Here is a 27,174-nt window from a genome sequence, read left to right on the forward strand (position 1 = left end):
GGAATCATCAAGCCTAGTCTTTTATTCAATTCCCTTCCCCCCCATAAGCTGATACTGTGGCATCTCATACAGGAAAAGGACTACTTTGCCTCTGCTACCTGTATTAATTTTCCTTCAGAACTCACAGCTCTGGTGTCTAATTTCTAATCTATTATGTTCCTGGCTGCCAGTTAACAACTCATTTTCACGCCAACACATATCCTTAATGTTGGAGAAAGGAAACAGCTAAGTTACACTCCCCCAAGCCTGTAACAGAAACAACTTATTCTTTCTTAGCCTTTATTTTAAAAAAATTTGCTTCATTTTTGTCTCCTCTTGCAAAACACAGTAAATCTAAGAACTAGCAATTATTTCTGCTACTTTTTATCACCTCAGAATAGGAAGAAACTGGATATAAACTGCTGAACTTCGCAGCTTCTTTTCCTCTTTTCAATTTTTTTTTTTTCAATCTGTCTTGCTATATGTTCCTTCTTAATCCTACTTTAAGAACACTGCATCTACAGAGCAAGAATAGTAAGAATATATAATAAGAGTATCTCATACTGGACACCTCATACCACTGTACTCCAACAAGACAGATTCTTATGACTGCCTTATCCAGAAATCTTCCAGTGGCAGACGTTTTCAGATAAAGAGAGCACCTTCACACAGCTTATCATTGCTAATCAACAAGTCAGTAACCAACAATTTCCCTCTCCCCATTCCAATGTGCTTGCAACACTTACCATTGGACCACGATCCACATCCAGGAAAACTAAAGAGCCTCCAAGACCTACTCTATTTCCCACTCAGGATACCAAGTGCTGCTTGAGAACAGCTTTACAAGTTGTTACAGCTTTCCTGTAATACTCACAAGACACTTGGCAAGCATGCACACAAAACTAGTAGCATCCATGAACATGAACTGGTACTCTCACAGTGAAAACAAGAAGCCTAGGTAATCAGTTCTTCCTAATTATCTTAAACAGGATCAGGAATTTTCAGGTATTGCAGACACAGTAATTCAGCTAATCACTCTTTACATGGGTATTCTCATCTGCCTTTACAGAGGCACCAAGAAAAGATTTTTGGACTAGTAAATAAAAATAATTTCTCAGTTGGAAAAACATATCTATTCAAAATAGTATTTAGTTAATTAAAGCTTCACAAGGTTAAAATTTGTCAGCTATTAGTAACTCCAGGGTTTTACAGCAGTACCAGTAGGAAAAAGAATCTTGAATTAAAAAAGAGAAAACACTAGTGACTGTATTAACATTGGCTTCTTTAGTCTTATTTTAAAGAAGGCATTGAATAGCAGATATCTATTACTAGTAATAGCCTGTATATAACCTGTAGCAAAAACTCAAGTTCACAAAAAAACCTCAACAACAACAACAAGCCCACCAGAGAATTATTCTTTCAATCAGCTTATCGATATGGTCCAGCAGAAGTAGCTGTGCATCAGTGACATTTGAGAGCTAGGAATTCATGAGAGAAGCACAGCAGGGCTGCAGTCAACAGATACTTACCCGAAATGCTGCAAGGATGATTCTGGTTACTTTCTCTTTGACAGACTCCTGAAGAATATCTGACAGCACAGGGACAATATTGTACCGACGAAGATATTCACACATCTGAGGGCTAAATGCCAGCAGCCACACACAGAAAATCATCTGATACTGGAGCTGAAAACCGCATTTGTTGCTCAGGACACCCATAATGCTAAAAAATAGATACAGTACACATTTAATTTTAATTGCTCCAATCTGAAACATTAAAAGAAATGGTAACAAAAACTTGTTGAAATGAGCTACTGAGGATGAGCGTACAACACACACTTCACAGTAACCTGCATCACTATTTTTCATTGTATAAGCAGCTTGTTCAGAAAGCGATCTTTTAAAGAGATGGTTATTTTCTCAGCCTTAGAGCCATAAAGCAGCTTTTTCCATTTGAACTGATGTGGTACTGTATCTTCTGGGTTACCAAGACAGCTTTTCTGCTGTTATATTTAAACCATTATTTGTCATTCTGGAAGAAATAGAGATAACTCAGCTACTCCTTCAGACTTAAGAAGAAAAAAACAAAACAAAATCTACACAAATTGAACTTCATTTTTTAATTGCACTTGTCCACAGGAGAGTATGAAATGAGCTGAAATATTCATTATCTAACAGCAAGCCCTCAGAAAATGTCTCACAGATACAAATATACAAATACTCCTAGAAAAAAAAAAATAGTATCACAAGACAATCAAGAAGATATCATGCAGAAGATTTGCTCAGCTGAAGTTTTGAAAATTTATTATGCAATTTACAGGTCAATTTTGAAATGGGTAACTCAATTTAAAATTTAAAAAAGAATCTACATTCAAAATCAATCTTGTCAAATTTAAGACAAGTTCAAAAATGGTAAAACATAGGCTTACTGTAATACTTTATTTGATTAAAAAGCTTCCTTGGTTTCAGCAGTGTCGACTTGATACCTAGGAACATCACTTGAAGAACACTTCACTAGGAATTTTGACTTTTCTCCATTTCAGTGTTAAGTAGTATTTCTCATTGAAGTGCAAGTTATGTACCAACCACCCCCAGTAGAGGCATAGATGGAAGAAAAATTCTTTATAAGCAAGCATTTTTAAAATAAGATTAGTGCTAAAATCCTGACCTAATGCAAAGTTATTTATTAGGAGAATTGGATAAAAGAATGATGTACTTGAAGCCATATGCAGGAAAAAATTCGTCTTAGCTCTAGAAAATGTTTCTTCTTTCACTAATATTTTCAGACAGAACAACTCCAAACTCAAAGACTAGGATGATTAGCAGAAATTCATTTCATTAGTCCTTGTTCTATTAAAAAATAAACTGAACATCTTCAGCTGAAGACAAATGGTTATATTCCTGTTCAGATACATACACAAGCAGTTCTTCTTGAACAGGAAAGTTGCATTAAAGCCTCAACAGTGTAAGTTTCCTTTGTCTATTTGACTCTGTTTATGTTTGAAAACAAATCTCTTTTGCATGCAAGCAGAACAGCTTGTCTGTTACAAGACAGCTCTATTCCAAAAAAAGATCACTGGGGAATGTAAGTGCATGTATATCCATATAAATTGAAATAGGTGCTCACCAATTTACTCCATCTGCTTCTACCCATGCAAAGCGGTATTCATTGACCCTGAGCATCAGCTGCAGACATCCAGCAACACATTGTACATACTGGGAACTCTGGGTGAAAAGAACAACACATCACTTCTTACCAGAAGAGTCAGGTAGTAAGTGCTGAAGTACAGTTTCCCTAATTAGGCTTTACTGGCATAAAAGAAGAGAGTTCTGAATATTAAGTAAGTGTTATGCAAGAGATAGCACTTTACATTATCAGAACATTTGAACATGCCTTCCTTTCAGTATCTATGAATGAAAGCTGTCTTCTGTTTGAATAAATTTTCTAGAGCATGTTTTTTTCTCTTCTTACTCAATTGTCAGCATTGCCTTCACTAATAGTAATCATACATTAATCACATATGCTGTTGATAAAATGTTGTTTGCTTTTTTCCTCTCTATAAGCCTTTTCCTTCAAAGTCTCATGGCAGCTAACTCACACAATACAAGATCATACCTTTCAAATATTTAATGAAGTAAAGAAGTTAGGCAATCCCATATGAAAAGAAAGGAGGCAATAAACAGAATTGAAAATAAAGAGTAACTCATTCTGTGTCTCTCATGAGAGATTTAAGTCCTTTATGTAAAAACTAAGTCTGTGCATCGAGACTCAAATCATCTAGAACATCAGTCTCCCAGTGAAAGGATTTTCCTACCCCATGCAAATAAAACAGCTATAAACACACAGACAGCTCTCCCACTCTAAATAATGTATCAATTTATCTGCATCACCAACCCATTGAACTTAGAGTTTTCTTTATAAAGAGTCTGTCATAAAAACATTGTCTTCCAACACCATTATAATTGAAATTTCATAATAGATCCCAGCTGTCATTTCCCGTATAAAATGCTACAACTGCATCTCTAATTTATTCTGAAATAAGACAGGACCTGCTTGAAAATCCTGCATAAACTGGATCTGAAATCCAAATACTAACAGAGTTAAGATAATACTTACCCACTTTAATTATGCTAAAACATATTTGCACTCTGCTGCACTGGGACCCAGCCATGGCACAGTATATCCATGCAGTGCCACAGTAAAATGAATATCGATTTCTGAGCAAGTCAGAGAAGCTCATGGCTCCACAGTAAGTGGTGGTGTGTGCTCTAGAACTATTTACTCTTTTATAGCTGTGTGACAGAGGGATGTCAGTCTAATAAAACCTAACACTATGGAACATAGATCAGCACGTGAAATACTGAAATACTTCAACTTATATGTTCAGGCCATCGCTTTACACCCTACCCATGGTTTTGCATAACAGTCTTTTCTACTTTAAACCCCAGACAGGGGATAATTTAAGAGGCTTCTCCTCTACAGGAAGCCAACACTTTAAAGCCATGAGTACACTGTGAAGAATAACAAATCCCAAGTTAAGTCTTCCGAGAGACTGTGACCACTTTCAGGCTGCAAAATGAACAAAAGACCAAACTGAATTCTACCCCACATTCAAGAACCATGATAAACTGTCTCATCATGCCACACCACCAGAGAACATCCAGTTAGGATGATCATTTGCATTTGTTATACTGCCACAGTTCATCTCCAAGCTCAGCAGCTATTATAGCTACATGAAATTCAGTATTTAAAAAAATATTGATACAAAAAGAACAATCTATTTTCCTCTGAATTCAAGCTATTCAAATACGAAAAGCTTACAGCTTTGAAAGCACACTTGCAATTTCACACTTCAGTGGTTTAGGGGCAATATCAGCTTTAATATCTGATGTGTCCTTTTCTAAGTTCTGCACAGCATAACAGACAAAACTTCATGGTTTCAGGTTTCTTCTACAAGTCCAGCATCTCAGTGGTAAACAGATAGTACTGAATCACAGAATCATTTGGGCTGGAAAAGACCTCCAAGATCACAAAGTCAGGGACTTAAAATCTTTTGAATATTAAATTAATTTTATAATTTTTTTTCAAGTTTTAACAAAGAGAATCCTAGATACATCTATAGCTTTAACTGGACAAACTAACTTGTAAAATATACACTACCACTGCCAATATTCTACATGAAATCAGTATTTAAAAATACTTTTGTTTCTTGGCGCCATCACCTGGCACTCTGTTGTACAGTTCTGATTCCAAGTATTTCTTATCACTGGCACCAGAAGAGATCTGCACCTTAATCCAATGAGTGAACATCACCTGCCCAAAATAGCAGAATGACAGATCTCAAAGATATACTCACATCACTTGTGGATACTGCTCCTGTATCCACAGAACTCCCTGTACCACGTAGTTTCTACAAAAAGAAAAAATAAAAGTTTAAAATCAGAGTTGTTATTCACCCTTAAAGAACAGTTGTTACCAAGTTTCTTACAGTTCTCCAATTTTTGTAAGCATAAAAAAAAATTAGAAACTATTAGATTTTTTTTCCTGCTTAATATATTACCGTAATATACAGTATTCATTTCCTACACACACTGCATGTCTAGAGGAAATTGCTTGGAACTGATCTGGTACATCAACATTTTTAATTATTTAAGTGTGGATTGATACAAGAAATTTATTTATCTTAGAATTTGCAAACTGTACTCTTGCATCTTTCTGAAGGAAATTCCAACTTTAAGATTCTCCTTCCAAGGAAAAAATTAAAACTGCATTTAAATAAGCCTAGTTTAGAAAACTATGAAAAATATATAATTAATAACTACTGAATGTTTCTCAACTCTTCAGAATCCACTTGTACTATAACACTAAGAGAATGAGAGACAAATCACTGCGTTTTGAAGGAAAAATGTCCAGAAATAAATACAAAGGAGAATGATTCATCTTTGAAGGACAAGTCAGAAATTAGCAGTTCGAATTGAGCTAATACCACAAAAACACTGTCCAAAAACCCAGAATTTATTCAGTTTCAAGACACAGGAATAAAAGTAAAGGCTTTGTACTACAATAAACTGGAAAAGGTTTTGATATTCAGTTTCTGCTGCCATGTGGCCTTTCTTCCAGCAGAAAAGGCAAAAAGCTTTATCATTAATTTACATTTCAAGGACAGGAATAAAACACTTAAAATACTAAGTTAAAAACTAAGTGCTTGAATAAAGAACATTTAGCTTTAAAAATTACAAAGTAAAATTTTATTTTAAAAAAACAAAAACATACCTCTTGTTTGCACATTTATACATTCATATTCTTGAAAAAAGTTTCCAAAGTTACTGTAAAGTTTAAACAAAACCAGATTTTTACCTGTGAACTAAGCTGAGTTTTAATCCAGTTGAAATAGTAATTCAAGTCACTGCCTTCCATCAGCTCCCTCCCCCACGCAGCCAGTTTGGCAATAATTCTTGCTGCCTGAAAAAGAATGCAATAAATCAATTTTTCAAACACAGCAATTTCAGAATTCAGTGAGAAGTTCTGTAAACTTTGGAAATCAATTTTAGACAAAACACAGTCCGTTACAGAAATGTGTTTTCTATGTAGGAGACTCTGTGCCTATTATCAGTTACCTGTAGCTGTTGAAGGTCACAAGGCACCAATAAAGAACTCAAAAGATGGAGGGGAGCTGTCGATGGGCTACTGCTGCAGGTCACCACTACAGTCAAAAATCAATCAAAAGCAAGACACTTGATGGCCTAACACATTCAGGCTTGATTTAAGCAACTATGACATCTACCAATACAAATGACAACATAGTACTGAAGGGTTCTTGCACTTAAACTGAAGGAAGTAATCTTCAAGAAGGGAGAGGTTTCAAGTCCAAAAAAGGAAGAGCAGAAAATAATATGGAAAGTATAATTTAAGAATGAAGTTGGGGATCAGGTTAAGAATTTTCATTATTTCTATGGCTTTAAGAATACTTAAACAAGAGTGTATTTCTACATCAGAATTTCAAAATTATATTTGAAGCAAGTCTACATTGCAGCCTGCAGTTAATCTGCAAAAGTATTTGAGCCATCTTACATATAAAGAGGCAATGTAAACAAGAAATTACTGAAGCAGGGGTTCACATGCACACAGTTCCATGATGCAGTGAGCACACTATTCCAACCACCTTTTCACTTTACTGCATTCACATGTGCAGCACCACCACCACTGATTTCTAGAGGTATTATAAGTGTGAGGCTGAAACAACAACTGCTATACTAAAATGTGTCAAATCCCCTTCTGAATGCGAGCAAGTTACCCTATAAAATCCCTCCAGCTTCAAAATACAAGATATTAGCTCTCTAGTCAACCATTCTTCTGAGCGAAAATTGCTACCTGGCCCCTGAATGAGAGACCATTTATGCTTAGCAGAATTTGAGCCTACACAAAGGATGAGTATTTTTATCTGCTTCAACAGATGTAATGATGTGGCATCAAAAATTTTCTAGTGTCCACAGTAAGGAGAAAAACAAAATAAACCAAACAAAAATAAGACAATGCTAAAACTTGCTTTTGAAAACATTCATGTGCTTTAAGAGAACATGCACTGTACTCAAAGGCATAATAAGGCAGGAAACTTAGTAGATCCACTTTAAGTGGATTCACTTTACATAAGATTCTCTGTGTCTTGTTAAATTACTTATATATTTTTGCAGTAACTAAAGAAAACAATATCTGAATAATACAAATCTCAGTACAGAAAAGCTGATCATCAAAATTTCTATACCATATGTTTAAAAACCACCATTCCATGCAGACTAAATAGTTTTCACTGCAAGGGTCTAAAAATTATATTTTACCAGCATGTTTGGGCAGTCAGCATTGTCGGACTGCTCAAATTGCATTTTTGCAGGATGGGTCTTCAGTAGCACTACCACCAAAAAAACCCACAAAACAAACTGCATTGGCCAAAAGAAACCCCAGTCACCTCCTCCCCCAGCTACACCAAGAAAACTGATTCACATCCCTGCAATCAACCAATTAGATTAAATAAATAATTAAATCAAGCCTGACATTTTTCTTGAGAGCATGCCAGCTCACTGTCCAAGTTGCAGTACAGCCCCAAACACAGTTGCACTGGCCACACCCCAGGGTGAACAGCACAGCTTGCTTGGTGTCCTGGAATCCTTGCACCAGTTCTGCCCCCACAGCCTCATGCAGGCCAGATAGTGGGACTCTAGTTTGAGTCTCTGATTGGACTCTACCATATCATTCCAGCACAAGCACATGCAAAGTAGAACAATACAAAGCTCTGTAGTTTTCTTTTCCTCAAGCCATTACATAAGTTTGACTGCTGGAAACTGTGGTCTCATCTAGGAATTTACAGTAATACAAGCATATTTTTGCCCCACAAGAAAAAAAAAAAAATGCTCAGATGAAATGGCCTCTTCTCATCACTGACAACAGAAGAATATTAAGATTCCAGAAAAGCTATTCCATACACAGGGGCAGAAAGCAGTAGTCAAAGCATAGCAAAAACCATACACTGCACCTGGCTGTAATGGGTTTGGCTGGGATGGATTTAATTTTCTTCACAGCACTCCATATGATGCTGTGGTTTAGACTGGTGTCCAAAACAGTGCTGGCAATGTATCAATGTTTCAGCTGCTGCTGAGCAGCACTTGAACAACATCAAGCACTTCTGTTTCTCACTCTACACTTCCAGTGAGTCAGCTGATAAACTGAGCATATGAGAAAATAAGGTTCATTGAGGTAAAGATATTTCCTTTGGACAAGATGAGAACTTAAATTCTAATATTTGTACAGCATTGACTGGCAGTTGCAATAAAAGATTTTCAAGTATGTTTTACTGTAGTTATTGTTCTAAAATCCCCGCTCATCTGAATGTTTAAAACCTGCCCTAATCTCCCAAAAATAAACCAATGCAAATTAACAATGTAACTTTGCTTTTTAAAATGTGGTTAAGTAAAGCTTGTATTAAGAAAAGACTTTTCCACACTGCAAGAAGAAAACTTGGATTTTGGAATTTGAAACGAAACATCTGCCTGGACTGGAGGGCAGAAGTTTAGTTTCAAATTCCAAAATCTCCCGAAGAAAAATAGAACCAGCATTTTTCTCTACAATCTTCAGAGACAGGTTCATTTAAAACTTACCATATGCACAGTGAAGAGATCTTGTCGATTCAACATTGGCAGAAAATAGGACCATGCAGTGTTTTTACCACGTTTTGCATAATCAAAGAAGATGCAAACACGCTGATGATTTTCCTGTAAAAAGTGAGAGAGAGGAAAAGATGACAGACTTGTAAAAGCATTCGACATAAAGCAGTTATTTGTTCCTTGGTATGTTGGCATAGATTATCAGAGTGTATCCTGGCTTGTAAGAGCCCATGGAAATTACATGTGGATACAGCCCATTTCAGCACTCCAACATTAAGCTTGGGGATTTGGGGTGGAGGAAACAAACCTAGAAGCCCTAGCTGTATCCCAGTACTGCAATGCCTGCTTGAGCAAGAACACATATATTCTTTTGAACATGCAAGAGGAGTAAGGCAAATGAGAAACAAGCTAAATACTGCAATTTTTTTCATTAGAATAACACTAGTCTTCATCTAACCAATTATGCTTGATTCAAGCCCATACAAAGTTTTCAGTGTACTGATACTTCCACATAAGACCCTGTTGTTTAACTTCTTCTATAAGTGAAACCCAGGGGGTGTAAATGAGCCTTTCCATTCCTCTCAATGGAAATGAGCTCTTCTCTCCCAGATCAGGCTGCAACTGATTCAGCAGTTATCTCAGGCAACCTGCACATGTTTAAGAGGACACTGCCACCAGAAGTCTGTTCTCCAGGGTTCCTACTCCAAGTCACAAGACCATGACTACCAGAGCCTGGGCACTGGGGACAGCCTCTTTAAGTATTTCCCCTAATAATCACTATGAAAAACAGCTACTGCAGTTCTCCTTACAGCAGGTCAGAGAAGAGGCCATACAATCATGACGGAGAAAGGAAAGCTCTGCTGTTTCCTAATAGCCTAGAATATAGACAGACTGCTCCAAAAAATCTCACATATGAGTTCTTGCTTTTCCTTAAGCATTTCCATATGCTTTCCAGCCTGGTGGATTGGAAGCTTTCCTTCTGAAGAGATGTCTCCCCATTAAAGTCAAACTACTACCACCAAGTACACAACTCCTATCGAGGAAGGCAAATGAGAAACTCACAAAAGGACATTATCTCAGTCTCCATTATCCAGACATTTTAATTTTCAAACTCCCCTCGCTAGAATAGTTTTTCTCTATCAGTTCTGCACCCTGTTATTAATTCTAGGGATGAATAACCATCTAGGCAAGCTTCCTTGTTGGAATGTGATTCATTAAGCACAAGAAGACCTGAATGTATCCATGATTCAAACTGCAGCATCTTACTAAGCCTTAGAGCTTCAACCAGCTCTTCCTTGAAAGAAACAGTCCTTACCTTAAAATACATTTTCTGATTTTACTATTCTGATTGTATTCCCCATCCCCCTGCTGGAAGACTGAGTGAGTGGCTGGGGGGTGCTTAGCTGCCAGCTGGGGTTAAACCACAACAGTATTGTACCACATTTTCAGGATGCAAATTGCTGCCCCAGTCACTGACTGGGGAAGCTCAGATGTCACCAGTTATAACCCTTACAGCGATCCATTCTCTATGTGGCATGCATAAAAAAGCACCCAGAAATGTTCTCAAATTTTTTTGTTCAAACCATGAAATAAATAAAAGAGTAAGATTTCAGGAACACAGAGCCTTTGATGGAGAGCTTTTACTTTGTGAGTGCTTGTTTGAAAAGAAATGGCAGTTCGATCAAATAATTAGCATCTGAATGTGCTAAACAGTCTAGCTAAGAAAGATCAAAACTTACCAGGTCAATGAGTTCAGTTTACAACATAAATAAGAAAGAGACAGACAAGTCTGGAAGCAGAAATACTGAAATAATTTCAATATGCTGTCAGTCAGAAGACTCGTCTGGTTTGCTGTGAAGGTGCAGGATCAAGACAGAAGGGAAGAATGGAAAACTCCCCACGGCCCTGAAATATGTAGTGTTGCACCTTCCTAGGAAGCTAGTGACTACACTGATAAAAAGAAAATTCTGAAGCTCTCACATCAACAGTTGAATAATTTAGCAGCTGTCATTTCTGAAAAAGCATAATGAAGTTCAGCTGGTACTGCTACCTGCACCAACTAGAGTGTAGGTTCTGAAAGACTTCATAAGTAACAGACTGTGGAGTGTGACGAGGTCACTAATCCAAAGAAATTGTTGCAAGAATTTATCAGAGTAAGAGAGTAAAAAATGTTTCCTCAAGGATGGCAGTATGCTAACATTCTCCACCTTCAGAAGTAAGTAGAACAGCAATATCTTATATGATAAACACCACACTAATTTCAAATCTGCCACTGTTCAAAAGAAATCTTTCTTAGACAAGTCATCAACTCAGTAAGTAAAACTGCTGGACACCCAAGTAAGCTTTTGGTGAGCTCAAAATACAGTTGACATAATTTTTACCACCTCACAAGCAAAGCTTAGAAAGGTAATAGAAGAATTACTGCTAGTAATTATTAGACAAAAGCTGGATACTACTAACTGGCAATAGTGTCTAAAAGTTCCAGCTAGGAAAAGTAGCTTCAAATATTATTTGTTTGTCTCATGAAACTGCAGAAAACTTACTTTCTTGAGGCAAATTTTACCCAGCCAATGGCACCATGATAGGCCATGTCCTTGAACAATTTCTTGCTTAAAATCTTTGAATGTACTAAATTAAGACAAGTCAGGCAAAGACTGGAGACTTCATATCCACCACAAGAAACATGGGGCAAGACTATTTACATGAATACTGACAGGACAAGTGGGAATGGCTTCAAACTGGGAGTAGGTTTAGGTTTTAGGGAACGATTGTGAGGCACTGGAACAGGTTACACAGAGAAGCTGGGGATGCCCCATCCCTGGAGGTCTTCAAGGCTTTGAGCAACCTGGTCTAGCTGAAGGGCTCCCTACCCACAGCAAGGTTGGCTGGAACCAGACATCTTCAAGGTACCCTTCCAACCCAAACCATTCTACTATTTTATCATACTGTGGTTCTTGTACCTGGGCAGTCTGCAGAGATCCTGTCCTAAACTCACAGTCACACCATTATTGGCCAACATGCTTTTTTCTGACAAGAATCTTATGCCTGAAAAACGTGCAACCACAGGTTCATAAGGCACCACCGGCTGTATGTTCCAACCCCTGAACATGACCAAAACAAAACAGAAGTTGTGTATCAGCCTTGCTGAGTAGAGGTGTCATAGGTTAGGAAATTCTGAAATAATACAGCGTGGATGCCTTTACACAAGCCTTCTATGCCAGCATCCCTGAATAATGCAATCACACACAGTATTGCAAAACTCAGCACAGCCTTTCAGATACTGAAGCAGAATTTCTAAAGTGAAAAAGGCATTCAATTTCAAACAAAAGCAAATACTTAGTGTGCTCCAATATCTCTTTTCTACTATATCACTACAGAGGCTCAATAATTTCAAGCCATTGTATCTAGCATTAAAAATTCCATACATGCCACTTCTGGGGCAGGGTAAAACCCAAAATACAGCCAATGTCAAGAAGTCAAGATGACACACACACCTAAGCACTTATGACAGAAACAACAGAGCAAAAGAGAGACTAATCAAAACTACTTTCTGTGACAACCTAGAACTATTCCATCTGTTCAAAAGTGGGCCAGTGAAAGCATTACTTGTGGGGTATTAATTCCACAGCACAGGAGATATCATCAGCTATCATATACTGTAGCTGCAGGCTATGTGCTAATGCCAAAGCACATCAGTGAAACAAGACTTACAAACACTCACAAATTCTGAAAAAGGGCAAGTGAAATGATGACTTCTCTGGCCACTGATGCACAGAAAATAAGACCCATTCCTCACAAAATTAGCCATAATAAACAGAGTTCTCACACACCGAGCCAAAGTTTGTCATCCAATGTGTAAACCAAAACAAGGTACTCCCAGCTCAGTGTCCTAATCAAAGAATGACACTGAGGATCATTTTCACCTTTCACATTTCACAGGCATATAAATAACACCATGGTCCCCATGTTATACAAACTGTGGAGAGGTTCATGCTTTTCAGCTTGCCTTTTGAAATATTGTATACTCCAAGCTGGAATTAGAACTCACATGGTTCACCTCCTAGGGGAATACCCTAAACTAATAGCACTAATTACATATCACTGCAACCTTGGATCAAATATATCCTAAACCATGAGTATAGAAACTATCAAACACAGATAATTCATGTGAGTACTAAGAAAAAACCTCACACAACTCAAACCATCTTGTTAGATCACACCAAATGCCTTCTCTTACCCACCTTCAGAGCAAGAAAACATAAAAGCAGGATTATCTGATTGAGTAAAGCCTCTCCTTGAGCTATGCCAATCAGCTCAGCAGTCTTGAGACCAAGTTTAATAGCCTACTCTTATAAGTCATTGTTGTCCACAGCTACAAAGAGCTGTATGCTACATTGAATTTAAAGTTCCTGGTTTAAAATTAAACCATGCAGAATTTCAAAGCATGCTGTCCCAAACAACCTAACTTATGTTGGAAACCTGAAGCTGCAGAAAATACACCTTCTTGCTGAGGGTGGCCAAACTGACACCTTCATAGGAAAAGCTTCAACAACTTTAAGTGAGAAGTCATAGCCTCCCTATACCACAGGAGAGAACCGAGGTCACAAGTCACAGAAACTTAGAATCACTTACTTTGGGAAAGACCTTGAAGATTACTAAATCCAACCATAACACTGACAATTCTACCACAACATAAGCCAACATATCAAATGTAAAAAGAGTTTAGAAAAAAATTCTGCAAATTAAGATCGCAAGAAATGAGACCACTATGGAACACTAACCTTAACAACCAAATTGTGAATTAAGCAGTGTAGAACCAACAAACAAGCTTAAAAGTTTGTTTTATTTCCAGAATTTGAACATATTACAAGCTAAGTTACCCTTACAATTTTAGGTCTAATATTTAATCTCTGAAGACAGAATCTGAAAATTTAACAGAATATTTTTAACTCAGTATGACAAACACCTGAAAATAAATTAATTGCACTAAGGAAACATCCATGCATGCATTTAAAGACTTAAAAATAATACAGATTATTAACCTACTTGCAGCATATCATCAACCATAGTCAGAATGTACTGAACAGTCTGTTCCTTGGAGATATGAGTCATCAAGTTTATAAATGTTTTAGCACACTAGAAAAATAAAAGAGACATTAAAATTAATATTAGCAATTGTCTTTGTTCTTTTTCATAATATAAAACAGGACCTTATTAATTCACAGGTAAGTCTTACATAAGCATTGAGCATCCCAACATCTTATTCAGTTGCAGTAAGAGATTAATACATTCGACATTATCTCACAGAGAACATTTTCTGTCACATTGGTTGCTACCCTTCACAAATTCTTTTATGGCTTTCAAATTAAATAAGTACTTACTAGTGAAAGTCATCAACATGCTTGGTTGAAAGTCAGATTAGAAAAGCCTTCCTCAGAACCCTTTTTTGTGGTAGTGAGAAGATCAAGTAAACTGATAAAACAGCAACTAAGAGTACAAAAAAAGTTTCAGCAATTTAAGTAGAGGGAGAAAGATGGTAACTCCTTTGCTCACTTACTATATAACTTGTAGAAAAATCTTTTTCATCTTTGAAGAATGCTACAATTTCAGCAACAGGCTGAAATAGTTACAACATTACTTTTTACACTTGCTCCTTCACCACATTCAACTAAAACACAAAGAAAATCGAATTCTGAACTGCTACATTTGAATTATATAGTGACATACAAGGTACATCACATATGTTTTTATTACTTTGCAGACTATGATCCACTAGGCAACAGTAACACAGTGCAATTTGGAGAAAAGAAATACAAAACCAAAACAAACAGCCTAAAATTAAAGTAGAAAAAACGGCTAGAAATGTTTGTGTTGAAAGTATCTACTCTGCACCTTCTTGCCTGCCTCTCCAAATCCTCTTGATGTCTGATATTCTGTGCTAGAACCTCAAGCTGAAATCCTACTGATTCAAATTTTACTAAAGTGTCTTTGGGCATCCTGCCTGGACTCCATAAGGACAACAGGCTGATTCAGTCCTGAATCAGCTCTGTCCAATGCAAAAGTCTCATATGTTACCATGCCTAAAATGACACAGGACCCCCATGTGTAACTGAATCCAACTCAGCAGTCAATGGACTCCATGCTGTAACCAAATTATAACTGCTAAGCTAACTAAGCAGCAATCTTGCTGGAAGCAGCTGTCATCAATAAACTAGAAAGAAAAAAGCTCAAAAAGAAGAAGTGACTCAAGTACAAGTGTGCAAGATTAAGTTAACTGGGATGAGGGAGGACTTGAGTTAGCTTGTCCCACAACAGAGTCAAAGTCAGATGACAATTATTTTAGTAAGTTTTAAAAATAATGAAATAACATCCAACCTATAACTAAGAAAAAATGAAAGAATCATGACAGCAAGTTTTATATTTATTCCATAATATTTTAACTGCATACAGCCAACAGTAAAATAATAATTGATATGACAATTTCTGCCCTCCCCAATAGAGACTTCATTAAAAGAAAGTTACTTGATTGCCTTCTGTTTGCAACAACTCCTGTTTTTCTTCTGGATTTCTTTTCTGTTCAAATCTTTGAATAAATTCACAGTCTTCACCTGAAATCATCTGACCTCTGAAAAACAAAACATTAAACTGTAAGTAACATGAACAGTAAGTTGGAAATAACTGTACTGGTTCACATGATAAGGCTGTGTTAGTAGGGGACTGCTTGGCTCCTATGAGAAGACAAACTTGCCCCCCAAGTAGGACAGAGCCAGTGCAGCCAGTTCCAGGACAGACCCACCACTGGCCAAACCTGAGCCACTCAGGAATGACAGTAGCACCTCTGTGATAACATATTCAAGGAGTAAAAACCACTGTGCAACAGCAGCCGTGAGACAGGACTGAGAATATGTGGAAGAAACAACTCTGCACACTGCCAGATCAGGGCACACGGAGGGAGAGGAGGTGATCCACATGCCAGAGCAGAGATTCCCCTGCAGCCTGTGGTGAGGCAGCTGTCCCTCTGCAGCCCATTGAGATCCACCTGCAGTCCATGGAGGACACCCATGCCAGAGCAGGCAGATGTGCCTTACAAGCAACTGCAGCCTATGCAGGTTTTCTTACAGGACCTGTGACCTCAAGGGCAATGTATGCTGGAGCAGCCCCTGGAAGACTGGAATCTGCAGAAAGGATCTATGCTAGACAAGTTTGTGAATGACCATAACCCATGAGTGGGACACCTCAGAATGGAGCAGGGGAAGAGCGTGAGAAGGAAGGAGCAGCAGAGATTGTTATGAACTGACCACAGCCTCCATACCTCATTCCTCTACACCACTCAAGGCAGGGAGGCAGAGAAATTGAAGCGAAGTTGAAACTGAGAAGAAGGGAGAGGGTAGGAGGTGGGGTTTAGATTTTTTCCTATTTTTGATTGACCTACTCCATTTAATCAGCAATAACTTAATTTAATGCCACCAAGTAGAGCCTGTTCTGGCCATGATGGTAAGTGGTCAGTGATCTCTCTGTCCTTACATCTCAACCTCAGAGCTTTTTCTCATGTTTTTTTCCCCTGTTCTTTTGATGGAGTGAGTGTCCTGTCCTGATGGGGCACCTAGTGACCAGTCAATGTCAACCCACAATACAAACCTTGTTTTCTTTATCTTGAGCTACCATAGAATCATAAAATGGTCTGGTTTGGAAGTGATCTTAAAGATCATCTGGCTCCAACTCCTCTGCCGTGGGCAGGGATGTAACTTAAAAGATCAGATTGCTCAGGGCCCAATCCAAACTGACCTTGAACACTTCCAAGGACAAAGCAGCCACAACTCTCTGGGCAACCTGTTCCACTATCTCACCAACCTTACAGTTAAGAGTTTCTTCTTAACATCTAATCTAAACCTGCCCTGTTTCAGTTTAAAACCATTGCCCTTTGTTCTGTCACTATCTTGGTGGTCCTGCTCTGGACCTGCTCCAACAGGTCAATGTTTTTGTTGTGCTGAGGACCCCAGAGCTGGATGCAGCATTTCAGGCAGGGTCTTGTCAGGGCAGAGTAGAGGGGATACAGTATCAACCATATCACTTTACCAATGCTGTATCCCACAAAAAATGTAACGGGCCCCTTCCTGCAAAGGGTCTCAGGTAAAAAAATTTAAAACTAAGGGTGGTATAAGCTCTCAAAAGCCTTCTCTACACGTTACCTCTCAACAGCATTCTCTAAATAATTTTTGAACTTCCAGAGGTTGAATGCAATGTCAGTGGTAAGAATTGAAATACACACAGCGAGCATGTTATGTCAAAATGATAATACATAACAGAAATAACAGTCTAATCTAACCAAGAAATAAGTGCTGAAAAATTAAATTGAGTGTTATTTTAAGTTTGCCATAAGCACTGAAGAAAACTGTAAGGAGGACAGAGATCATGGTTCATAATTTATTTTTAGCTTTAACTAATTACATTTTGAGATCCAAAACTGATATGCATGCAAGTTCAAAAGACATAGCAAGCTTGATATAGTGAACTGTTGTGGACACCTATAAGATAACAGAAGTCTACTTAATCTTCTCTTCAACTTTATATTGAAGTGGTTACTGCCATCATCAGTGCTATTTCAGAAAGCTGTTGACTCAGCTGAAGAGTCAGACAGACTCGCAGAACACTACTGGGTTTTTTTGTATAATACAGAACTTGACAATAAATAAAAAAACTTGACAAAATAGTACAGTCAGGTACTCTTCAGGTAAGAAAAGTAATTTTAAATCAAGTAGTCCTAAAAATATCCAAGATTTTAATAGGTGACTAGCTTTACTAGGTTATACCAGGAGGACTTCGAGAAAGAATAAATTCATGTAGTCTTAGGGGATGAAAGAGTTAGACATTCTTGTTTCAGTTATTTCCATGACTTATCTCCTCTTAACATTTCCACTGAATGAAACACCTCTTCCAATTTGCAAAGCTATGTAGCATGGACTCTTGACCCATCTTTTCCATATTCAAGGTCAGTTTTCAGATATTCCTTAACTAGAGACTACATTAAAACCATTGTAAACTTTACAGGAAGTGTTCACTTTTTTTTTCCCCCCAACTGACTTACCTGGATTCTTGAAACAGACAAATAAGACCTACAATGTGTTATTTTCTTTGCTCTTATTTAAATGACTATGTCTTGAGTATGGCCTTATCACAGAGCCATCCTTTATCTATTCACTATTCAAGAAAAGACATAAGTAGTCCAGTGCCATGGGTGCTATTCCTGTATTCCAGTTGCTTTGTTACAGATCTCCTTATATGCACTAAGGAAAGGCAATCAAGATTTACTAGATGGAAGATTTCTAAAGCCAGTGGTGGGGTAGTCCTTGCCCAACTCCTGCAAAAACTAAACTAATTATAGATGAATCATATGTGATTAGCCAATGATGACCATGTTGCTACCATGCTTTTGAGACTGACCTAGGTTCTTTCTTGCCTACTAAGGATGGATTTGAATAGTCATGGAATGAGGTGGATAATTCATCTGCCACAAATATTGGATTTAAAGACATAACTAGAAGCCTCTTTTGTTTCCAATAATGCTGACCAAGCCAGGGACTCGTGGCTCATACTGACACAAAAGTAACTAGATAAGCTGCTTTTTTATAAGAATATTGCCATTTACAAAACACTTCAAAGATGACATACAATGAACCCTTAATTTTCAGCTTTAATGTTGGAGAAAGCCTCCAAGAGAGATACTGCTTTCCAGTCAAGGTATTAGAAGAGGTCAGCCAACTGCAAAGGAAAAAAGCTCTCAAGCTTTTGCTTTTATCCTACATTAGCCCACATGAAAAAAGAAAAAGATACGTGGGGATTAACATTGCTGTGAGGAAAAAAATATGTTAAAGTTTATTTTTTATTGCTTTATTAGCACCACTCAAAAATACATCTTCCAACCCATACAAAACATTACAGGGGATCTGACAGCTTTTTAAACAATTTTTTTTTAATATTTTATCAAGGAACTCATACATCTGATTAATAGTTCTAATAATTTCAAATCCATCTATTTCCATTCATCTCATTTTAAAATTGAAATAACTGATTACAAGTAAACCTTCCCCATGGGGGGGAGGGGGAGAGAAGAAGAAAAAACAACCAAAAAGCATGAGAAAAAAACAGCTTCAGACAGCTGATACTAAGTCTCATGGTGTTATTACACATTTTACTCATCCCTCTGCTGCCACAAAGCAGCAGAAATTTCAGCAAACCTTTTAGCAAACAAGCAACCAAAGCTTCCCTCTATCCCTCTTCCTAGCAACCATTTAATTTGTTATTTTCCAGGATGTGTCCCCAAGACAGAAGTCACTTTGAGCTTCAACTCTGTCTTGGTTCCAGCAAGGATAATTAATATTCTTCAAAGAAGCTGGTACAGTTCTCTGTTCCAGATCTAGTATAAATATTTTTTTTTTAATTTTTTTTTTTCCTCTTCCTTTTCTGTCCTCCTAAAGACTCTTTACCTTAACATGTGAATTCTCCCTTTTTTTTTCCTCCTGTCTGAGCATATCAGGCTTAGGCCAGGAGCCTTGTAAGTACCTTTAGAAGCTCTGTGCCTGGGATACCAGCAGCTGCCTTTGAGAGCACTTCCTAGAGGAGACAAAACAAACTCTAGGATTTAGAAAGCATGAAATTGCAAGACCACCATTTTAAAATCCTCCTGATCACTCAATATGATTCAGAAGCTTGTGATTCCTTATTTTAATTATGCATTTCCTCCAGCAACTCTTGTTCCTTTTTTGGGGTTTTTGTTGTTGTTGTTGTTTGAATGATTTAACAAAAGGAAGTTAGGGTATTTTTGTTTGGTTTTTACTTTGGTTTGGGTTTTTAATATCTAGAAAAATGACTAAAGATGCAGAAAATATGAAGTTCATATGAGGCCATAATATCAAGGCATAATTTCTTTTATCCAGGTATCTACAGTACCTGCATGTACCTAGAGACACTAAATTTCTCCAATTGCTCAACAGTTTTAACACTGCAAAATTAAAACAGTGAAATAGACTGAATGTACTCCACAAAATTCAACTAGATTTGAGGGGGGGGGGGAGAAAAAAAAAAAACAAACAAAAAACCCACATACAATACAAATTAGGAACTTCTATATTTCCTCTATAACAGACTTTTAAAGTCTGAGATATTTAACCGTCTTTAGAAGGTTCTTCCACTAGGAAAATACAATTTAGCATCAGAATTCACAAACATGCATGTGAAATATTTGAAAACACACAGGAAATTATGTACAATTTAGCCATCAAGTATCTCATCTGATTAAATATAAAATATTGTCAAATGCTGTGTATCTAGAAAACCTACAGGGCAGTAAGGGACAAGTTAAACTCTGAAGCTCAATTTTCCATAGAACTCATTTCCTACCCTAAGCAAACCAAAACCTGCTCCAAGCAGGTCCACACACCCTCCCCTGGCATTCTGACACCCTGAGGCAAATGCTGAAAGCCACCACACAGAGTAAAACTGGTGGGACTGATGGCATCCACACTTCTAAATTGCCACAAGTCTCAAGATCCAAAGGCAGCAAAGTCCATACAGAACTAATGGCCTCCACAGGAAGACCTACACATCACCTTCCACTGTTACAAGCTTTGTTACTTTCTCCTCCGTCAGACACAGACCCCAGATAGAATTTAACATAAAGCAAGGACACATTTTAGCACCAGAAACCAAATATTTAATTTTGTAAGGAGAAGTGAACACACTAGCAAACTGGTAATATAGACAATTGACATATCTAACAGTATACAGAAAAAACATTAAAAGTCAGCAGCTGTGTGTTAGTGTAACTTGATATTTAGTTTACAGTTACAACCTTCAGAGATGGAATAAACATTGTGTCAGTTAATCTTTAGCTTGAACTGACTATACAAGAAGTCAGGCTACTGAAGTCTGACCAGCTACAAGTAAGCCATTTTTCTTTTGCACTGAAGAACAGAGAGAGAAGAAAAGAACTTCAGAACACCCTCCTGTGTGACCCTGAGTTCAATGTTGTTCCAAGTGATGCAATCTTTAAAGCACCTTTATACACATACAACTGCCACAGCCAGAGGAGAAAAAACATTTCATCAGAATTTCTTGTGAAGTCCTTCACTTCAATTAAGCAAGTACTATCTATAATTTCTTCAACTACATAAGTACTGTCTCTAGTTTAAGAAACATAAATCATGTCACACCTGAGTTGATGTGTTAACTTAGGGGAAAAAAAATATTTCCTCTAATTTAAAAGCATCTGATGACTTGAAGTAATGCCTTCATATATTTATGTGCAAGTTTATCACAGTAAGTGCACAGACAGTCAGAACTCAAGAAGTTCAAAAGAAATTCAACTGTCCTTTCAAGCATCTCATTTTCCTTCTGGTCTACAAAGCAGACCAAACCAAACCACTTTAACAGATGCATCAAAGAAAGTACTTTCCATTCATTTAATAATGTGCTTCATTCCAGAAATTAATCAATACAACTGCACTGACTGACTTTCCAAGATATCCCTTAAAGCCCATCTCAAAGACACCATTACATCCAAACTTGTCCATTGTTAAAAAAGGACATGTCCAAATCAAGATGTGAGTTTAATGGCTTTGGAAGCACCAAAAGTTCTGCTGATGTTTTTCAATAACTCATTAAGAAAAACTCCACAGTGAAAGAAGTAGTTATCTTCAAGATGCTCCACAATCCCTCTGGCACCATTTAAGTCAATCCTTGATGCCAACTCAGCCAGTCAGCCAGGCTGTTATCAGTAAATATGACACACAACAATTACATTTATTTCAGAGCAATAATAAAGAGGACACACTGTTACTGACGCACAAAGGACACCAAGGATCAAAAAGCCTCACTTGTCCTCTCATAGGATCTCAAACAATAGCCAGATGCACTACAATAGCCTCCAAAACCTGGCTAATGCAAAGAGAGGAAGTAACTACTTTATTCTTCCTTCATATCTTCCAGAACAAAATCAAGTCAAATTCTGCAGGTAAAATCCAAAAAAGAACCCTGCCCTCTGGTCAAAAGAAGTTAGATAAAAAATTTCTGCCAGACTTAAAAACAAAGCTCTCCATATCTTATACTGCACCATAAAAAGAGAATCCCAAGAATGAATGAAAATGATTAACAGCAGACCACATAGTCAAACAAATAATACTACAGAAATACAGCTCCTTGTCAAATAGAACCATCCTCTATATCAACAAAAGTAACAGATTTTTCTCACCATCCCAATAGAAACACCAGAGAAGCAGTGAAAGAACTTCATATTCACTTCCATGAACAGGGAACAACTGTAATCCTACTTTCATCCTGAGTAACTGCAAACTAGCCATTCACTGCCACTAGGAGAGCACAGGAACAGCTGTTCAGGTATCCTTGGGACACACTTCCTATCAGACAGATAAGAGGGCACCCAGCAACAGCCAAAGCCACATGGTGTGTTTGAAAAGTGCTTGGGAGCTGCCACTGTCAGGTTACCACTCCAACCTTTCTCTTTCGCCTGCAAAGCCACTGAGTGCCACACTCAACCAGAAACAGATCCATCTTAAAAACAGCCTAGGAAAAAAAAAAATTCTCAGAAGATCAGCTCCTTTATGCAGATTTATCATGCAGATACACAATCACACAGAAAAGGACAATACAATTCAATGAATGGAATAAGCAAGTCTGAAATACACAGGACAGGGTAAAGTAAGTAGTCATTAGTAAACTTCCACTGGGTTAGCATTTCTCAGCTTACACATGTGCAGTTTTGCAAGGTTATTTAAAATGTGACATATTTATATGTACCACAGCAATCTGAAAAAAAAAAACCTATTTTTTAAGTGGCATAATGTTGATAATCACAAAGCATCATCAGTATGGTTTGTATATCCACAATCAAGAAGACTTCTGCCACTTCAATTACAAAGCAATTAACTATAATTAATTAACGAATTTGCTACTATACACAGTAATTTTCACTTTGTCAATATTTCTCATACCTATCTGTCACAAGGAACTGGTTGCAAGAATGTTGCATTTCATTTCAGAGTAGTGAAATTTTGTTTCTTCTCCCCATTTCCTACTTCATCCACAAAACTTTTCCTCAGCTTGCTTCTATGTCCCCTCAGGACAATATTTCTCTTGTGTCTCCTAGTGTCATCATACCCATGTCAAAGGAAACTCTGAGCTTGCCTGGAACAGCAGCACAGCTCTCCCCAGACTGAAGTACTTGTTTCAGCCTACTCACTGATTTACTTGCTTAAATTGTCCTCCAGTATTAATGTTCCTTTACTCAAGGTACAGTTTATTTTCCTGGACTACCCCTCCAGTTTTGCTAGTACAATTTGTATTCCCACAAACACCACTTCTGCAATAGACATACCATACCCACATTTAAGACAATGATTGCTGTAAACTCTTCTTAATTCAGCAGTCATCCAATAAGGCTAAAACTGAGAATAGTATTTGAATCATCAGGGACAAAAAAAAAAAAAAAAAAGTTTTACCACACATTTATGCCAGTCTATACTATTGCTATTACAGCATTCAGTTGACAAAAGCAGAGTTCCCCTTCTGATAATAAGTCATAAGAAATTTTTCCACAACTACTTCCACTTAACGTAGACTTTTTCCAACTTCTTCCATGTAGACAGAACATTCTTCAATGCAACATAATGCTCCACTGCAGCCTAAAATCTCAAAAAGTCTAACACTTAAGAGGGGAAAAGAATGTGGAAATGTTTTACTTACTGGAGATATGACTGCCAGTTTACTTTGTTAGCCCGAACCTCAGCAGCTTTGGCAGCAATGATGTTTGTTGGGACAGCAGCATCTACAGCACCTCGGATATCCATCTTGACTGATAACTAAAATGCACCTAGAAATGCAAATCAGATTGGAGACCTCTTATTAAACAGCAGACTATTTGTCCAATATTTTAAAGAAATGAAAAAAAAAAAAAAAAACCTGTTTCCAGGTGTCCCATTCTTTAACACTGCACTAGTTAGTTTCTGAAAAAATCCAAGTTTTATAAAGCATTTAAAATGTGGCTTATTGGAAACAAACAAAAATAAGCCATACCTCCATATTCAACTATAAGCTAATCATAAGTTTACTAAAATAAAAGACACAGACCATTACTAAATAATTCCCAGTCTAGAGAATCCTTAAACAATTAAATTAAGTTATTTGAATTTAGATGGATTTTCTGCATCACCAAGTAGCCCTACAGATATGAGAACTCATCTTCTTTCCAAATCTTCTTTCCAGAGTTAAAATTCAGGGTATATCCTCCCCACCACCACACATTAGAACTGATTTACTTCAGGTATTTGTCTAAGAGTATTTAGATATTAGAAATATGCAAAATGCAACTTCAGGGGGGGAAAAAAAAAAACCAAAACATAAGTATATTAATTAAAACCATGCTACATAGACTTAACAAGAAAATCAAGATCTTTAGTGTACAGAAAGCAAACTGAAAAATAAAAACGAACAGAAGCTCTTTATCAGGATATACCACATTACCACAGATAGTGACCTTTGCATTTCTTTCCCCTTCCTTTATAGCTTAAATCTCCACCTGACTTTGATGCCAAAACAAGAAGTGTGTTGGCAGAGACTTCAGATCCAGCTAGAGCTGGAATTTCTTACAACCTGAACTGTTCCCAGCCTCCCCATGCAGCCTATTTCTGGACTGCTCTGGCCTCCCTTACAGACCAAGCAAGAGCAAACTGGCACATTCAGGCCTATCCCTAGCAAGCACACCCTGCCTTCATGATTGAAGGAAAACACAGTTCTACAAAAGAGAGGAAAAAAATGAGGAACTATCCTGGGCAAACAGAGGAGGACAAATGCCCTCCCTTTGAAACCACTTCTACGAGCAGCCACAGACGGCACCACTATGTCCTTCAATGACCACTGACGGTTCCCAGGCTCTTACTGACCCACCCAGAGCCATTCAAACACTGCCCGAGGGCAGAGTCGGTACCAGCGGTTTCAGGAGCTGCAGTCGAAGAAGCAGAAGCGCCTGGCACAGGGACAGGGACAGACCAGCGCGGTCCTGCCGCTCCCTGCATGGGCTCGCCGCCCGAGGGGCCCGGCAGAGCCCGGACCCTCGCGGGAGCAGCGCAGCTCTTCGCACCCCCCGGGCCCGCCAGAGCCCCCCGAGCGGCCGTGCGGCGGCACCCTCGACCCCGGGCCCCACGGGCCAGGGTCGGGGCAGCTCCCACTCACCGCAGGGGCGTGCAGGGACGGAGCGAAGCAGAGCGAGAGGAGGCGGCGGCGGCCCCGGGCAGCGCGGGCAGCACCGCGCACCCCACAGACCCGGCGCTGCCGCCGTCATGTGACGCCGCTCACGTGACGCGACGGCGGCCGGCGAGGGACATCCCGCGGGACATCGAGCCCGTCCGCGCCTGCGCGGAGCCCGGCGTGTGGCTGTGTGCTTGTGTGTTTAGGACACGTATATAGACACGTTTGTATATACCTACACATGTCAGAAACCCACAGGATGGTTACGGTTGAAAGGGACCTCAAGATCACCTGATTCCAACGCCCCTGTCATGGAGGCAGCCCAGGATTGGCGTTCCGGGCTGTGGGGGTGCGTTGCCGGGTCACTTTGAGCTTCTTGTCAACCCACAGCCCCAAATCCTTCTCCTCAGAGCTGCTCTCAATCCATTCTCTGCCCAGCCTGCGTTTGTGCTTGGGATTGCCCTGACCCACCCGCAATGTCTATGTATATTTTATATATAGCCATTTCTAATCCCGTAGTGGGAAGACAGGATAAAGCACGTACCCACAGGTGCCCATTTGCAGAAATGGCTCAGCTTTTCAGAGAGACAGCGCGAATCTGGCTGGGAAGGAAACTTGAGACTAAAACCCCAGTTGTTTCAGAAGCTATGGGCTTAAACTTCTGTGTTTCCGAGAAAAATAATCTCAGTGCATTAATTTGCTGAGTGAGGTTTTCCAGTCATACCGTGCTGAAGTGCATGGACACACCATTCCTGGTCAGAAATGATCCCAGAAAGTCATTCTGCTAACATATAAGGAGAAAACAAAAATAATCAAGGGTTTGTGTGTGAGCAGATCAAGTCAGCCAATGTAGAGCTGGCTTAGAGCTGGTCTACTGCTAATTTACTTTTTCTAGGGTCTCTATATTTTGCATTTAGAGGATAAACTGTTAGTTAAATTATGCCTGGCCTGTAACTCAATAGGTGGGGGTTTTTTAACCCCAGGACAGTTGTTGTCACTGTGCCACTGATTTATACTTCTTCCATAGAATTTCCTTTTAAAATTAGTCTTCCTTCATACCACAAAAAAACCTGTTGGTTTCTTCATAACAAGTGTAAATCCCAGGTACAGCCCAAGTAACAGCATTTGCCTTTCTTTATGCACCATCAGAAGAAAGCTCCCTAAGCCCTGTGCACACTCTGTGCCATCTAGTCTGATAAATACATCCATTAATGTGATTCCATGGATTACCAAACATGTGGGACTTGGAGGTTTAATCTGACAAAAACTGTGTTCTTGCACATTGCTTACTCAAAGTGATAAGAAATGTTGGCACAGTTCCTGATCTCTAGCATATAAATCTCCACACAGTTTTGAAAAATGTTACTTGAAAGCTGATTTGAATCTGATTTTGGCTTCTTAAATGAGAGTTAGAATTTGGCCTTATTTTAACCAGTTCCTCTTTTAAAAGTGTGTTTGTAACTTCTGTCCTGTGGCATTCAATATTTCCTCCTTCTGCTCTGCCTGTTTATGACATGTCTCACTTGCTACTCCTTTTGTGTCCAGTACCAGGCCTCTGGAATAAACATATTCACTTTTTCCACAGTCATTTCAAATCATGTTACCGATGATGATACATATGGCTCTACCCATTTTATAAAGAAATCAAAGCCAAAGGTCTTGCAAGATAAACAGAACAAAGCTTGAAGCTTTTTAAATGCAATTTGCATAATGAGAGCATGTGCTGGTTTTGGCTGGGATTGAATTCATTTTCTTTACAGTGACTAGCATGAGGCTATGTTTT

The 27,174-nt window shown here is 38.4% G+C and overlaps 1 protein-coding gene across 2 annotated transcripts in view; it reads right to left on the minus strand.

Annotated features, from left to right (window-relative positions):
- Positions 1 to 25,507, minus strand: part of ATP6V1H (ATPase H+ transporting V1 subunit H) — a 47,234-nt gene extending 21,727 nt beyond the window's left edge. The window contains exons 1-9 of one of the 2 annotated variants that reach the window (XM_079299861.1): positions 25,377 to 25,507; positions 23,892 to 24,018; positions 15,657 to 15,759; positions 14,181 to 14,270; positions 9,129 to 9,242; positions 6,337 to 6,441; positions 5,336 to 5,389; positions 3,106 to 3,203; positions 1,509 to 1,701 (exon numbers count right to left, since the gene is read on the minus strand). In XM_079299861.1, coding sequence (XP_079155987.1) covers positions 1,509 to 1,701; positions 3,106 to 3,203; positions 5,336 to 5,389; positions 6,337 to 6,441; positions 9,129 to 9,242; positions 14,181 to 14,270; positions 15,657 to 15,759; positions 23,892 to 23,995 — 861 coding nt within the window. In that variant the 5' untranslated portion in view covers positions 23,996 to 24,018; positions 25,377 to 25,507. Of the gene's footprint in view, positions 1 to 1,508; positions 1,702 to 3,105; positions 3,204 to 5,335; positions 5,390 to 6,336; positions 6,442 to 9,128; positions 9,243 to 14,180; positions 14,271 to 15,656; positions 15,760 to 23,891; positions 24,019 to 25,087; positions 25,334 to 25,376 lie in introns of those variants that run through there. The other variant, XM_079299862.1, reaches the window with a different exon arrangement.
- Positions 25,508 to 27,174: the final 1,667 nt, after the last annotated feature.

Source organism: Erithacus rubecula, assembly GCF_903797595.1.
Source record: "Erithacus rubecula genome assembly, chromosome: 3".
Taxonomy (NCBI): domain Eukaryota; kingdom Metazoa; phylum Chordata; class Aves; order Passeriformes; family Muscicapidae; genus Erithacus; species Erithacus rubecula.